The sequence below is a fragment of the Gekko japonicus genome, unplaced genomic scaffold, assembly GCF_001447785.1.
Source record: "Gekko japonicus isolate JY-2015 unplaced genomic scaffold, Gekko_japonicus_V1.1 scaffold1944, whole genome shotgun sequence".
In the NCBI taxonomy this organism is placed as follows: Eukaryota; Metazoa; Chordata; class Lepidosauria; order Squamata; family Gekkonidae; genus Gekko; species Gekko japonicus.
In genome coordinates, this window is record NW_015169231.1 from 207184 (window position 1) to 221030 (window position 13847).

The 13847-nt window shown below is 47.7% G+C and overlaps 1 protein-coding gene across 1 annotated transcript; it reads left to right on the forward strand.

Annotated features, from left to right (window-relative positions):
* The first annotated feature begins 555 nt into the window (after positions 1-555).
* On the forward strand, positions 556-2330 carry ACKR3 (atypical chemokine receptor 3). Its single transcript, XM_015416440.1, has one exon. The coding sequence runs from the start codon at positions 576-578 to the stop codon at positions 1662-1664; it is 1089 nt and encodes a 362-aa protein (XP_015271926.1). The 5' UTR covers positions 556-575; the 3' UTR covers positions 1665-2330.
* Positions 2331-13847: the final 11517 nt, after the last annotated feature.

Below are 13847 nucleotides of genomic sequence, written 5' to 3' on the forward strand. Positions count from 1 at the left end.
TCCAGCATATTTGATTAACTGGCAACCTCCGTTCCCTGTGGATGCCAGTAAAAGCTGTTAGGAGCATTTGGGGTAACCCTTGAACCCAGAATTGTAATTTTGAAATGTGGGCAGGAGGGCAGGAGTCTCTCGATTGTGGGGACGGCAGCTGAGTTTAATCTCCAGCGGGCAGCCACCCAACAGTTCTTCTGACCTGACGACTTTGTGGATTTCACAGCCAGGAACCGCAGCCAGCAAAAATGTCCCGAAGATTTGTTATTTCTGAAAATTGCACAGAAACTCAATGTTGTCTCTCCGTTGTAATGTACACTAGATTAATTTTATGACCTTGTTGATTTTTTCTTTCTTTCACAGATCTAATGTTTTTTTTTTCCTCCCGTAAAGTTTTAAGTATTTTATTGTGCACCGTCTTCTTCACTGTGTAAACTGCTACCAGGCCAAAACATTCTTGAGGTGGTGATAAGGTCATTTGGAACAAAGGCAGTTGTGTAGTAATGGATGTTCTCTAACGCTGATGTTTCTCCTTCTTTCCTCTCGCCCCCCTTTAGACTTGTTCTGTTCCATATCAGCCAACTATGAGTGGCGTTGATTTGCATTCGATGTTCGAAGTGGAAGTGGGGAACCTTACAGAAAGCAACTTGACCTGCCATGGAGACTGTATCACCGTGGACTCGGTATCATGCCCGAATACGCTCAACAAAAGCGCCCTGCTCTACATCCTGGCTGTTTTTTACATCTTTATATTCATGATCGGGCTGGTGGCCAATTTCATTGTCGTCTGGATGAACTTCCAAGCCAAAACAACCGGCTATGAAACCCACCTCTACATCTTCAACCTAGCCGTTGCTGACCTGTGCGTGATCCTCACTGTGCCCATCTGGGTCATCTCCCTTGTCCACCACGGCCAGTGGCACATGGGGGAGGTCATGTGCAAGATCACGCTCCTTGTGTTTTCCATAAATTTGTACGGGAGCATCTTTTTCCTGGCTTGCATGAGTGTCGATCGGTATCTCTCGGTTGTCTACTTCGCTGCCTCCAACAGCGCTAAGAAGAAGATCATCCGCCGTTGCATCTGCGTCTTTGTGTGGCTTTTTGCCTTTTTTGTGTCTCTTCCCGATGCCTATTACCTAAAGACAGTTTCGTCCAATGGTGAAACCTACTGCCGGGCCCTCTATCCGGAGGAGAACGCTAAAGAATGGCTGGTGGGAATGGAGCTGAGCTCTGTGGTTCTAGGCTTCGTCATTCCCTTTCCTGTCATTGCTGTTTTCTATTGCCTTCTAGCGAGGACCATTTGCGCCTCTAGTGACCAAGAGAAGAAGAGCAACGGGAAGATAATCCTCTCCTATGTCGTCGTGTTCCTCGTCTGCTGGCTGCCGTACCATGTGACCGTCCTGCTTGACATCTTCGCGGCCCTCCATTTCATATCCTTCAGCTGTCAGCTGGAGAACTTCCTTTACGCGGCCCTTCACGTGACTCAGTGCTTATCCTTAGTTCACTGCTGCGTCAACCCCATCCTCTACAGCTTCATCAACCGAAACTACAAGTATGAACTCATGAAGGCGTTCATCTTTAAGTACTCGGCCAAAACTGGCCTCACTAAACTGATCGATACTTCCAGGGTATCAGAAACGGAGTACTCTGCGCTGGAGCAAAATGCAAAATGATTACGGCTACCCAAAGGACTTTTATCTTTTCGTGTTCAGTCTCTAAATTTGGCTTAATAAAATACCAATGAGTCAATCGATCCCGAAACTTGTAGCAGAACATGAACTATCGAAAACGCTGCATTTTTAAATGTTTTCTGGTGTTTTATTTACGGCCAGAGAATCCCTACTTTTTCCAGCTATGGCTCGTACAGAAAATGTGCGGTAAACAAAGTATCTTGTATTGAAGACATTACTAGTTTTCCTTGTGCGTCTCTCTGACTGTGGACAGCCCATTCCCAGCCAGATTTATTGACTTCACTGTATACCTTTTACAGTGTGTATTTAAAGAAGGCAGAACTCTATTTTATTGCTGTTCCTTTTTTTTGTAATGGTATTTGAAAAATGAAATATATTTTTTATCATATATATGAAGCATATTGTCGGTGAAATATGTAAGGCTGTAGTTTTAAAAGTAGATTTCTGTTCAGTGCGATACCGTCAAGAACAGAACTGTTAACCATTTGCTCCGTGAGGATTATACGTTCTTCAGAGTTGGTCTTGGCTAAAATTCTATGACAAAATAGTTGTGATAACAGTTTTATTATAATACTCATTATAGTATGTCAGTATGTTAAGACGTGAAACATAATCCTGTCTCATGTGTTTTCCTTCAGAGTGGCTCGTTGCCTCCTTACTTGTAAGTTATTTTTTAAAATAAATGTCTTCGAAATCAAAGCAGGAGCAAAATGCTTTTTACTTCTTAAAAGTAGCCTTGTGATAGATACATAGCAGACCTAATAGCCGAGACTAGCCCGGTCTTGTCTGAGAAAGAGAAGAGAAGAGGAGATTGGATTTATACCCTGCCCTTCACTACCCGAAGGGGTCTCAGAGCGGCTTACAATCCCTTTCCCTTCCCCTCCCCACAACAGACACCTTGTGAGATAGGTGGGGCTGAGAGAGCTCTGAGAGAACAGCCCTTAAGCGAACAGCTCTGAAAGAATTTATGACTGACCCAAGGTCACACCAACAGCTGCATGTGGAGAAGTGGGGAATCAAGCCCGGTTCTCCCGGATTAGAGTCCGTGCTCTTAACCACTACACCAAACTGGCTCTGGTCTGCAGAGGAAGGCAATGGCAGACCACCTCTGTTGTTCTCTTGCCTTGAAAACCCCACGAGGTAGAACTTCTTGGGGTCGCCATGAGTCACTTGTGGCTCAGTGGCATACTACCATTTTATGATTTATCTCCTGTAGGGCAGGACTAGTCAAATATTCTTTTTAGAGGGATCAGTGGGAGATGTCTGGGTGCTCAGCAGCATGGGATGGAGCCTCATTTAGATGGCCTCTTGATTGACAGCAAGCTTCCTTGAGGGTACCTGGTCAGGCGTAGTCAAACAAAATACTGGATTCAGTGGATTTTGGTCAGATAACACCAGCTTTTAACTGTTAATGCTTTCAAATGCCAAACCACTGGAACAGATGTGGAAGCCATGGATTGTTCATGGCAGAAAATCCACTGAGAATTTTTAAAAGGACTCTTGTCCATTTCCACTGTATGCCTTAGCTTGGCAGTGAAAGGCTGTGGCATTGAAAGGCTTTGAATATCCTTGTATTTAAAGATCAAGGTGGGCAGCCGTGTTAGTCTGTCTGTAGCAGTAGAAAAGAGCAAGAGTCCAGTAGCACCTTAAAAGGTAAAGGTTCCCTTGCTCGAAAGCCAGTTGAATCTGACTCTAGGGTTGCGGTGCTCATCTCCATTTCAAAGCCGAAGAGCCAGCGCTGTCCGAAGACGTTCCCGTGGTCATGTGGCCGGCATGACTAAACACCAAGGCACACGGAACGCTGTTACCTTCCCCCCGAAGTGGTACCTATTTATCTACTTGCAATTTCTTGCTTTCGAACTGCTAGGTTGGTAGGAGCTGGAACTAGAGATGGGAGCTCACTCCGTCATGCGGCACCCGGGTCTCAAACTGCTGAACTACTGACCTTCCACAGCCTGCAGTTCAACATCTTAACCACTTGAGCCACCGCACCTTAAAGAGTAACAAACTATGTAGAAGGGGAGGAGCTTTCATGAGTCGCTGCTCACTTCTTCAGAGGCAGCTAGAATTGTATTTTAAAGCTTCTGTCCTGAAAGGAGATGCTAAGTGCTCCAAGAGGGGGGTGAGTTTTGTCTTCAGGGCTTCCCAGTTCACTCTTTTACATTCGTCTTCAGTGGATTGGGAGATTGGAAGGTATGGAGAGCTTCCGGTGCCGGATCTCTTGAGCCACCCAGGTGGTGGGATGTGGTGCAGGTTGAACCGAGCTATGGCCCTTACGTAGATGACACGGAAAAGCCCACCAGCTCCACCTAGCTTCAGAGCCAGGGGCCTACTCTGCAGCCTGACTGACCTGCCTCCTAGTGAGAAGGAGCTACCCCAGGCCTCATGCTTTTCCCCCGAACCCTGACCTCCAGACTGAGCCGCTTGCCTCAGGCCTTCGTGGCTTCTCCCTGCTGACCTTGGGGCTGTGACCCCATTAAGTCTGGGGGTCCTGTTGCTTGGTGAACCCTGACAGGAATGGAGTGTTGCCGCAGCCCCTCTCACAATCAATGCCACATGTTTACTGCGTCTCTCATATGGCCTTGTGGTTGATTGAGGGAACCCGTGGAAAGATTTACTGCCTTCCTTTTGTCGTTTTTCCCTCCCCTGCATCTCTCTTCATCATTATAATAGAAGCTTTTAGTTCCCTGATAAGGACTTCATCCTTTGGTGTGCCAGGAAGTTCATAGTGCCCCCCCCCAGCTGAGAACACTGTATATCAGTGATGGGGAACCTTTTAGAGGCCGAGTGCCCAAACTGCGACCCAAAACCCACTCATTTATCGCAAAGTGCCAACATGGCAATTTAACATGAATACTGAGGTTTTACTTTAGAAAAAACAACTCATACATTAACTTAAGATGATCCAAACAAAGTAAGGAAAGCAATCCCAAATGCTTTCATTTACTTAAAATTATTTGGCAGAGAATTCGACACTTTAATGATGGTCTGGGCCTGGTTGGGGCGATGGCACGCGTGCCCACAGAGAGGGCTCTGAGTGCCACCTCTGGCACCCGTGCCATAGGTTCGCCACCACTGGTGTACATTGTAAAGTTCAGAGACATCCCAAAGCCCCATGTTTTGTTCTGGGCCCGCGGAGGAGCAGGTACAATTTTCAACATTGGAGGAGGAGGAAGAGGAGGAGGAGGAGGTTTTATACCCCACTTTTCTCTACCCGAAGGAGCCTCAAAGTGGCTTGCAATTGCCTTCCCTTCCTCTTCCCAGAACAGGCACCTTGTGAGGTAGGCGAGGCTGAGAGATCTCTGAGGGAACGGTGACTGGCCCAAGATCACCCAGCAAGCTTCATGTAGAGGAGAAGGAGGAAGAAGAGGAGTGGTAGTAGGTTTTTATACCCCACTTCTCTCTACTCGAAGGAGCCTCAGAGTGGCTTACAATCTCCTTTCCCTTCCTCTCCCCACAACAGGCCACCCTGTGAGGCTGGTGGGGCTGAGAGAGTCCTGAGAGAACTGTGACTGGCCCAAGGTCACCCAGCAGACTTCATGTGCAGGAATGGGGAATCAAACCTGGTTCTCCAGATTAGAGTCCGCCGCTCTTCACCACTATATCACACTGGAGGGGGAAGTGGGGAGATTTTCGCTGCTTCTTATGCCGTCAGAACCTTTTTGCCCAGTGGAAGCGTTGATGGCAGGAGGGGTAATTTCAAATGCTCCCTCCTCCTGTGTTGCGTGGGGTATTGTCCCGGTGTGTTAAGTCGCTCGCTTAACAAAGCAGTCAGTGATTCAGCAAGAACACAACTTTATTCTTCAACTCGAACACAACCCCAACACGGATCAACATCAAATAACCAGAACAGAACGGTTCCGCTTTTCCATTGCAGTTGTCCTGCTTTTAAACATTCCTGGCTAATATAGCCACGCCCACTGTACAATTACCAACCAATGAGGTTGTACCAATAAAGACCAATCACAAGCGTTCCCGCTCAGGGAGCTTGCTGTGAAGTGATTGGATGTTAGTTCCTGGGCTAGTAACCTGATTGGATGTATTTGGATCCTAGCCCAGGACGAAGCTCAACATGGCAATTCAATTAGATGTTTCACAACACTATGCATTCAATAGGCAGCTCATTGAATACATTACACGGTGGGTCCCCTAACACCTGGAATTCTCTTCGGAGTGACCGTGGCGGAAAGCAGGGAAAAGCCACTTCTGCCAGTGCTTTATGCTGGCTGCACAACCAGCTTGTATTTAATTTTAGGATTTTTCAAAGCTTTTTAAAAAATGTAGGTTGGGTTTTTCTCACTCAGAAGGTCCCTTAGAAGATCCCTGCCTGCCTGAGACATCAGACAGCTGCAGCTGGTCAAGAACAGGATTCACCTCAGACAGGGTGGCCTTTTTCACCTGCAGCCGGATCAGAGTCTGGTTTTGCGTAGGAGCTGGAGCTTGCCAAGACCCAGACCAAAAAACCTGACTTGTCAACAGTGTTGAGGAGGCCGTGGCTCACGGGTAGAGCACCTGCTATGCATGCAGAAGGTTCAACACCCCCACGTCCCCAGTTAAAAGGCTCAGGCAGTGGGTGACGGGGAAGGCCTCAACCAGGGCCTTTGGCTACAGTGAGGCATTTCAGGCCCCGCCCCTTAATTAAAAGCCCCGCCCCACAAACAGCCATGCCAGAAACCTTATTTTTAACCCAACACTGCCACTGTGGGTTGGGTTGAGACTCCCCCACTGGCTGTTGCTGGCACGATCTGCCCTCGGGCTTCCCTCTCCCTTCCACTATGGAATTGGGGGGGGGGGCATCATGGGATCTAGGAAAAGACAGCTCGGATGGCATTTAAATGCCTTTTGAGTTCCCTTCCACAGGACAAGAAAGCTTAGGGTACTCAAAGTGGCACCTCTCCAACAATCCCCCTTTCGGCTACCACAGTCCTGCTGTATACCCCCCTAGGTCGTGGTGAGTCTTTCAAAAGCACTCCCGTGAGCCTTTGGGAAACATGCAAGTCGCAATGGGGCCTCCACATGGCAGGTCTCCTTGTATTTTCTGTACTCCACTCAACAGGGCTGTCATCAGCATACCCTCAGGTGGGGCAGCTCTCAGGGCCCAGGGCTTCTGGCAGGGTCCACTGCTGCCAACCCCCCCAACATGCCATTTCCCTGCCAGTTCACTTATGAATGCTTCACTACCCGTCAGTGTCTTTTGTCTCCCAGTTTTCATTGTTTAGAAGTGTCTAGCCTCTTTCATAAGGGAAAATGCATATCTCTGTGATTTAAGGGGTCAGAGACTTTTAAAAATGATAGCTGGAAATTCAAGAACCTGATAGGTTATTATAACAGTACAATGATATGTCAATTGTCAGTTGTAAAAACCCCTCATTGCAGGGGAGGAAATGACTGCCAATGTGAGTGGGACTGGGAAAATAAGAAGAAGAGATTGGATTTATACCCCGCCCTTCACTTGGAAGTCTCAGAGCAGGTTATGATCTCTTTTTCCTTCCCCTCCCCACAACAGACACCCTGTGAGGGCTGAGCGAGCTCTCTTGAGAACTGCTCTTGAGAGAACAGCTCTGAGAGAACTTGTGAGTGACCCAAGGTCATACCAGCAGCTGCATGTGGAGGCGTGGGGAATCAAACCTTGTTCTCCGATGCCACGCTCTTAACTACTACACCAAACTGGCTCTACACCATGTAGGTAGCATCCCCTGGTTTTACTGTGCTCTTTCACAAAACATTAAATAAACGTAGGTTTGGGAAAGATTACAGAAAAATGGGGAAAAGCCAGGAGGTACATGGAATCATAATGCTGTGTGGAATACTTTCCCATCTGGGGCAAAGATGTCATGTGCGTGACCGTAGGCAGCTAGTCGAATACAAATGGAGTCCTCCCTCATTCCAACGTTCCAAAATTCACACAATGATGATCCAAGTCCATTATGCTTCGCTTCCAAGTCAGGACTCTTGTAACCACTCAACCACAGAGTTCACACACATTGCAAAAGCCAGCCGTTTCCCCCCACTGAACAAGCATAACAAAAGCACCACAAAACTTATGTCAGCCAGTGAGAATAAACAAGAGGTTAAGTCACTCCATTACACGCCTTCTCACTTTCACAGTGCCTGCCCACTTCTGCTCTGCTGTGAGCAAAGAATGGATCCGTCGGGACACAAGAAGGCAAAATACACTCATTTTGTCACTTTTTATATGCTTTGTTCGAGAGGGCTTTTTGCACAGGTAAACAGAGTTGTATTGTAATGAAAGCAGGCATAAAGTTCCATTGGGACAGTGACTGTGACCTACATATCTGTATTGCTGCCTATTACTCTAAGTGCACACCAGACTAGGTAGTTTCTACACCCCTTAATGTACAATGTTTAAAAGCTCATGCTCTGTTTCAGTTCCGTTAGAGATTTTTGTTTGTTTTCGGATCTCGGTAGTTCAAACCCTCTTGTGTTCCTCATTACGCTGTGCAATCCGCCTTGAGTCTCAGCTGAGAAAGGCAGACTATAAATAACCAATATAAATAAAACAAGTAATAAATTAAACACATTCAGTGAGAGGTAAAGGTAAAGGTTCCCTTGCTTGAAAGCCAGTCGAATCCGACTCTAGGGTTGCGGTGCTCATCTCCGTTTCAAAGCCAGCGCTGTCCGAAGACGTTCCCGTGGTCATGTGGCCGGCATGACTGAACACCAAGGCACACGGAACGCTGTTACCTTCCCACCGAAGTGGTACCTATTTATCTATTTGCAATTTCTTGCTTTCGAACTGCTAGGTTGGCAGGAGCTGGAACTAGAGACAGGAGCTCACTTCGTCATGCGGCACCCGGGTCTCGAACTGCTGAACTACTGACCTTCCACAGCCTGCAGTTCAGTGTCTTAACCACTTGAGCCACCGCAGCTATAAATAACCAATGTAAATAAAACAAGTAATAAATTAAACACATTCAGTGACACCTGCATCGGGAAGGTTTTGGCTTACCTACAGGGACAATATGAAGGGACGTGCTGGAGAAATCACATTAGTTCTTTAGAGAGGGGTGGAGTGATTTCTTCTGTGAAGATGCTGCCTTGTTCTTCTTCCCGCAAACCCACTTCCCAGTTAGCAGTATCCATCCTACACTGCATTGGTCAGGCCACACCTGGAGTATCATGTGCAGTTCTGGAGGCCTCACTTCAAAAAGGATGTGGACAGAAAGGAGCGGGCACAGAGGAGAGCGATGAGGATAATCGGGGGCCTGAAGACCAAGTCCTATGAGGAAAGGCTGAGGGACTTGGGAATGTTCAGTCTGGGGAAGAGGAGGTTGAGGGAGGACATGATTGCTTGAAGTCTTTGAACGGCTGTCACTTGGAGGAGGGCAGGCCGGGAGCTGTTCCTGTTGGCAACAGAGGATAGGACTCACCTGGATGCCAGCCAGAGACAAGCCTGGACATGTAGTTTGGAAGTGTGAGTAAGAGTGGCTGGCTGGCTGGCTAAGGCCCTCCTCCCCACCCTAGAGAGATGCATACTTTAGGACAATGGGTCTCCAAAGAGTCTATTGCCTCACCTTGGACCAATCTCGTCTACACCCAGCCTCACTTCCCCTAACCCATTTACCCTAATGAAGCAACACTTAATATTATTCACCAAACCTAGTAGCTTTCCCCATCCGGTACTTACAGGGCCATCAAGCACCATTTACACCTCTAGACCACCTCAGATAAACCCACCTCAGATAAACCCATCAATCTTTAACTCTCTTTTTGCGCACAAACTGGTTCAGCACTTCCTCAGAGGGCTGTCTAGCATTTTCCCTCTCACCTGTTGCATTATTCCTCAGTGGGTTTTGTCGGGCTGATGAAATGTCTGTTTGAACCCCTGGCAACCTGCACCTTAGCACTGCTCTCAAGGAAGGTGGCGTTTCTGGTAGCGATTACTTCCTCCAGGAGAGTTTGTTAGTTAGCGGCCTTCAGGGTTGATCCTGCCTTCCTGAAGTTCTTTAGTGAAAGGGTACCGTTACACCTGAGCTTAGACTTCCTGCCTAAGGTGGTCTCCAGGTTTCACCTGGCACAGGAGATTGGCCTCACAGTGTTCTTCCCATCCTCAGGGTTGGAGGCAAAAAAAGTCCTGCACGCCATGTAGCAGTTCTTCAGGCTCTGTTCCAGTGAGAGCTGTCAGGTTCCACAGCCCCCCCCTCCTCTGGTGAGTAGTTCACTAACACTCACAATCAGTGTTCCCTCTAAGCTGAGTTTTTAGCCCTCCGCCTAGGGCTGCCAAATGCCCCCGAGGGGGCGGATTTCCCCCCGCTTTCGAGCCCCGCTTTCCACTCCCGTGGAATTGGGGCCCGGGGAAAACCCCACCCCCGCATACGCGTCACCCGGAAGTGACGTCACACGCTGGGGGCGGGGCCACGCCATTTGAGGGGGAAATTCGTTGTTTCCCCCTCAAATGGCGTGGCCCCGCCCACAGCGTGTGACGTCACTTCCGGGCGACGCGCGCGTGCACGTTCCAGACGCCGGCCGGGAGCCCACCGCTCCCGGCCAAAACATATTTGGCAACCCTACCTCCGCCTCACCCATGTTTGTCTTAGCTCAGGAAGGAGGGCTCCAGAGCAAACTGATTTATGCAGTAGCCAAATCGCTTACAACTTTAAGGCCAGTAGCCCACAAAGTAGAATTTTTGCTCACAAGACACTCCCCAGCTTAGAGGGAGCATTGCTCACAATGTGGAGCTGCACGGAAGCTGGAAGATGAAAACAGGGTGGCACTTAAGCTGTAACTGTTGTTCATCGAGGTCTTCTGTGCAGACACACGTTCCCTCCCTCCCGCCCTGCTGGGAGCTCTCACATGGCTTATCTCGCTGGGGGTGCCTGGCAGCTTCACAGGAACTGAAGGAAGAGGGGCGCCCACTGTCGGACCCGTGTGTACTTCACCTCCGTAAGGGGCAGTATTGTGTAGTGGGTTGACCGCATGGCTAGGCCTTCTCAGCTCCCATAACATGCTGCACGCTTGACTCTTACACAACTAAGACAAAGACAAACGGCCAGGAGGCCAACTATCTACATATCCAGGGGACACCCCTGGATCCCATTGGGGGGTTTGAACTTCCCTCCCATGTTTCTATTGGCTCCCTGTGGGAGAGCCCAGGAGTCCAGTTCCCATTGTTCACCCAGGGTCAAGCTCTGGGTAGTCGCTGGCCCCTGGTGGCGGCCAGTGGACACAACAGGCAGGGACCCCTTTTAGGAGTTTTGGCTAGGAAAAAATGTCCGTGGCCAGCTTTCACAACCGCTGTCCCAGTGTGTGTCTGCACAGAAGACATCGATGAACAACAATTACAGGCAAGTGCAACCCTGTTTTCCAAAGCATCAAGATACACAGCTGATATCCAGCAGAAAATCCATTTTCTTTGCCATACAGTGCTGGTTTATTGATTTTTACCCCACCCCAACCCTTTATCACTCATATCTCACTTTTAAGTTCAGCGACATGTTTTTAATCTGACCCCAGTGGCAATCCCCTAGAGAACCTATTGTGAACGATGCCAGACATGCACAGCCCTTTACCCGATAACAGCTGACTTTAGATCCCAGCCTGTGATGAATTCCCTGCGGCCTAAAAGCCATTTGAATCTCTTTTTCAGAAGTAGGGAATAAATCATCTGTGAACTGTGTGCTAGGAGGAAAACATGGCTGTTGAAATTCCTTGTGCCACCTGTACTAGTTGTCAGAACGAGTTCCATTTTGGATCATGCACCTCTACAGGGGTTTAGAAGCAGCCTTCCTGAGGAACAGGCAAAGAGTAGGGTTTCCAACCTCCAGGTGGGGTCATGGTGCGACTGGCAAGATCCAAGTGCTAACCCCATCCAGGCTGCCTGTGCCGTTTGCCCCCAGGCTCAATTAATGGTGCTGGTCATTACGTTTAAATGGTTTGTCATCAGAAGAGCCATCATAGTGGTTAAGAGTGTCGGACTAGTATCTGGAAGACCCGGGTTTGAATCCTTCCTCACTCGTGCTGTGGTAGCTCACCAGGTGACCTTGGGCCAGTCACACACTCTCAGCCCAATCAACTCACAGGGTTGGTGGGAGGATAAAATGGAGGGGAGGAAATGATGTAAGCAGCCTTGGCTCCCTATTGGGGAGAAAGGCAGGGTATAAATTTATTTATTTATTTTATTTTATTTTTTAGATTTATATCCCGCCCCATCCAATATTCAGCTTGGGGTGGCTCACAGACGGCCATGCCGAAGTTAAAAATATACATACAAACAACACATAATAAAACACTGTATCTTAACATAAAATTTGGTGCTCAGATAAATTACATAAAATCCCAGATAGGCGATGTCCCACATTGGCGGCCAAGTTCTTCACAGCGGAAGCGCCAGGAAGAATGTTCCCCCAGCTCTATTGGGTGGCATCTACCCCTACATATGGGGTAGATGGTTGGAATATCATTGGGTGGCATAAATGAAGTAATAAATAATAAAATAGGATAGAGAACAGGCTTCCCCCCATATATTTCTGAACACCATGTGTGCCACTGTCCATATGCTGAAGTAGGATGGGTGACCAGAAAAGAGAGGGCCTTTTTTGTGGTGGCTCCCTGCTTAAGGAATTTTCTCTTGAAGGAGGGTCACTTGGCCTCTAGCCTTGTTAGTTTCAGGCACCAGGCTAAAACATTCCTTTTCACCATTTCACTGATGTTGGTAGAGTGCCTGTGCAGCAGTCAGGACACTGGACTGATTAAAAGTAGCAAAAGCTTTATTTTGGAACTAACAAACTAGATAGGAAAGAGAAGAGCTAAACCTAGGTTCCTTGCTAGCTGAGAGAGAGGGAGTCCTGTACTGTTCTAGAAGAAAAGACTAATAGTAGCATTCTGCAGACAGTTTCAGGGCGTGGCTCTGTTGGTTTGCAGTAGAATGACTAGATTTGAGTCCAGTAGTCCCTTGAAGACAACAAGCACCCTTTCTGACAAACGTTGGTCCTGCATTGGGGAGGGGGCTGGACTTGGTGGTCTGTATGGCCCCCTCCAACGCTATGATTCTATGATCTGACGAAGGGAGCTCTGCCTTTGAACAGCTCATACCCTGAAAATCTTGTTGGTCTGTAGGATGCCACCGGACTCAAATCTAGCTATTCTGCAGACGGACAAGGACAAGCCTCTTTGGAAAGATGGTACTCCCCCTACGGTCCTGCCTAAGTAGAGATTACTGCCCCCTGCAGGATCTTCTTCTTTCTTCTTTGTACACAAGACATTGCTATGTATTCCAAAGTGTAAAGGGGGGGGCGGATGTCTTTATTTTTGGTTATGGAAGTCACAGGCTGTGATTTTAAACTGAGATTTCTGTATTTGAGGTTTACATTATTTTGATGAATGTTTTTTTTAAAACAAATAACTTTTATTTATATAATATAGCAACCATTACAATAACAACATAATTAAGAACACAAAAAAACCCACAAGAGCAATAAAACCAAACAGCTATTCAGTATATAGCTATAACCTTCAAATTATCTGGAAGTGCCCTTTTCAGCTTACTGTGTCTTTCCATATATTCAAGAAAGGGAAACCAACGTTCCAAAAAATCCGAATGAAACTCTGGATTCTTTGCCAAGGATATAACTTCCGATATTTTGTCCATGACCAGGTATTCCCATAACTTATTAAACCACATAATTGATGAGGGTTGTTAACTGTTTTTCCAGTGCCTAGCCACTAAAATCTTGGCTGCCACCAACATATAAGAAATGAATGTTCACATCTTAGACTTTTTAATTGTACTTTTATGTTTCATGGTTCCGAGCCATCACATGAACCCATCAGGGATGAGAATAAACACTAGAAAAAGCAAAGAACTATGTCAGGGTCATTTCCAGCACTTTCCACCTGAACACATTTAACAGGAGATACCAGGGAGCTGCAGTGGCTCAAGTGGTTAAGATGCTGAACTGCAGGCTGTGGAAGGTTGGTAGTTCAGGAGTTCGAGACCCGAGTGTGCCGCATGACGGAGTGAGCTCCCGTCTCTAGTTCCAGCTCCTGCCAACCTGGCAGTTCGAAAGCAAGAAATTGCAAGTAGATAAATAGGTACCGCTTCGGTGGGAAGGTAACAGCGTTCCGTGCGCCTTGGTGTTTAGTCATGCCGGCCACATGACCACGGAAACGTCTTCGGACAGCGCTGGCTCTTCGGCTTTGAAACGG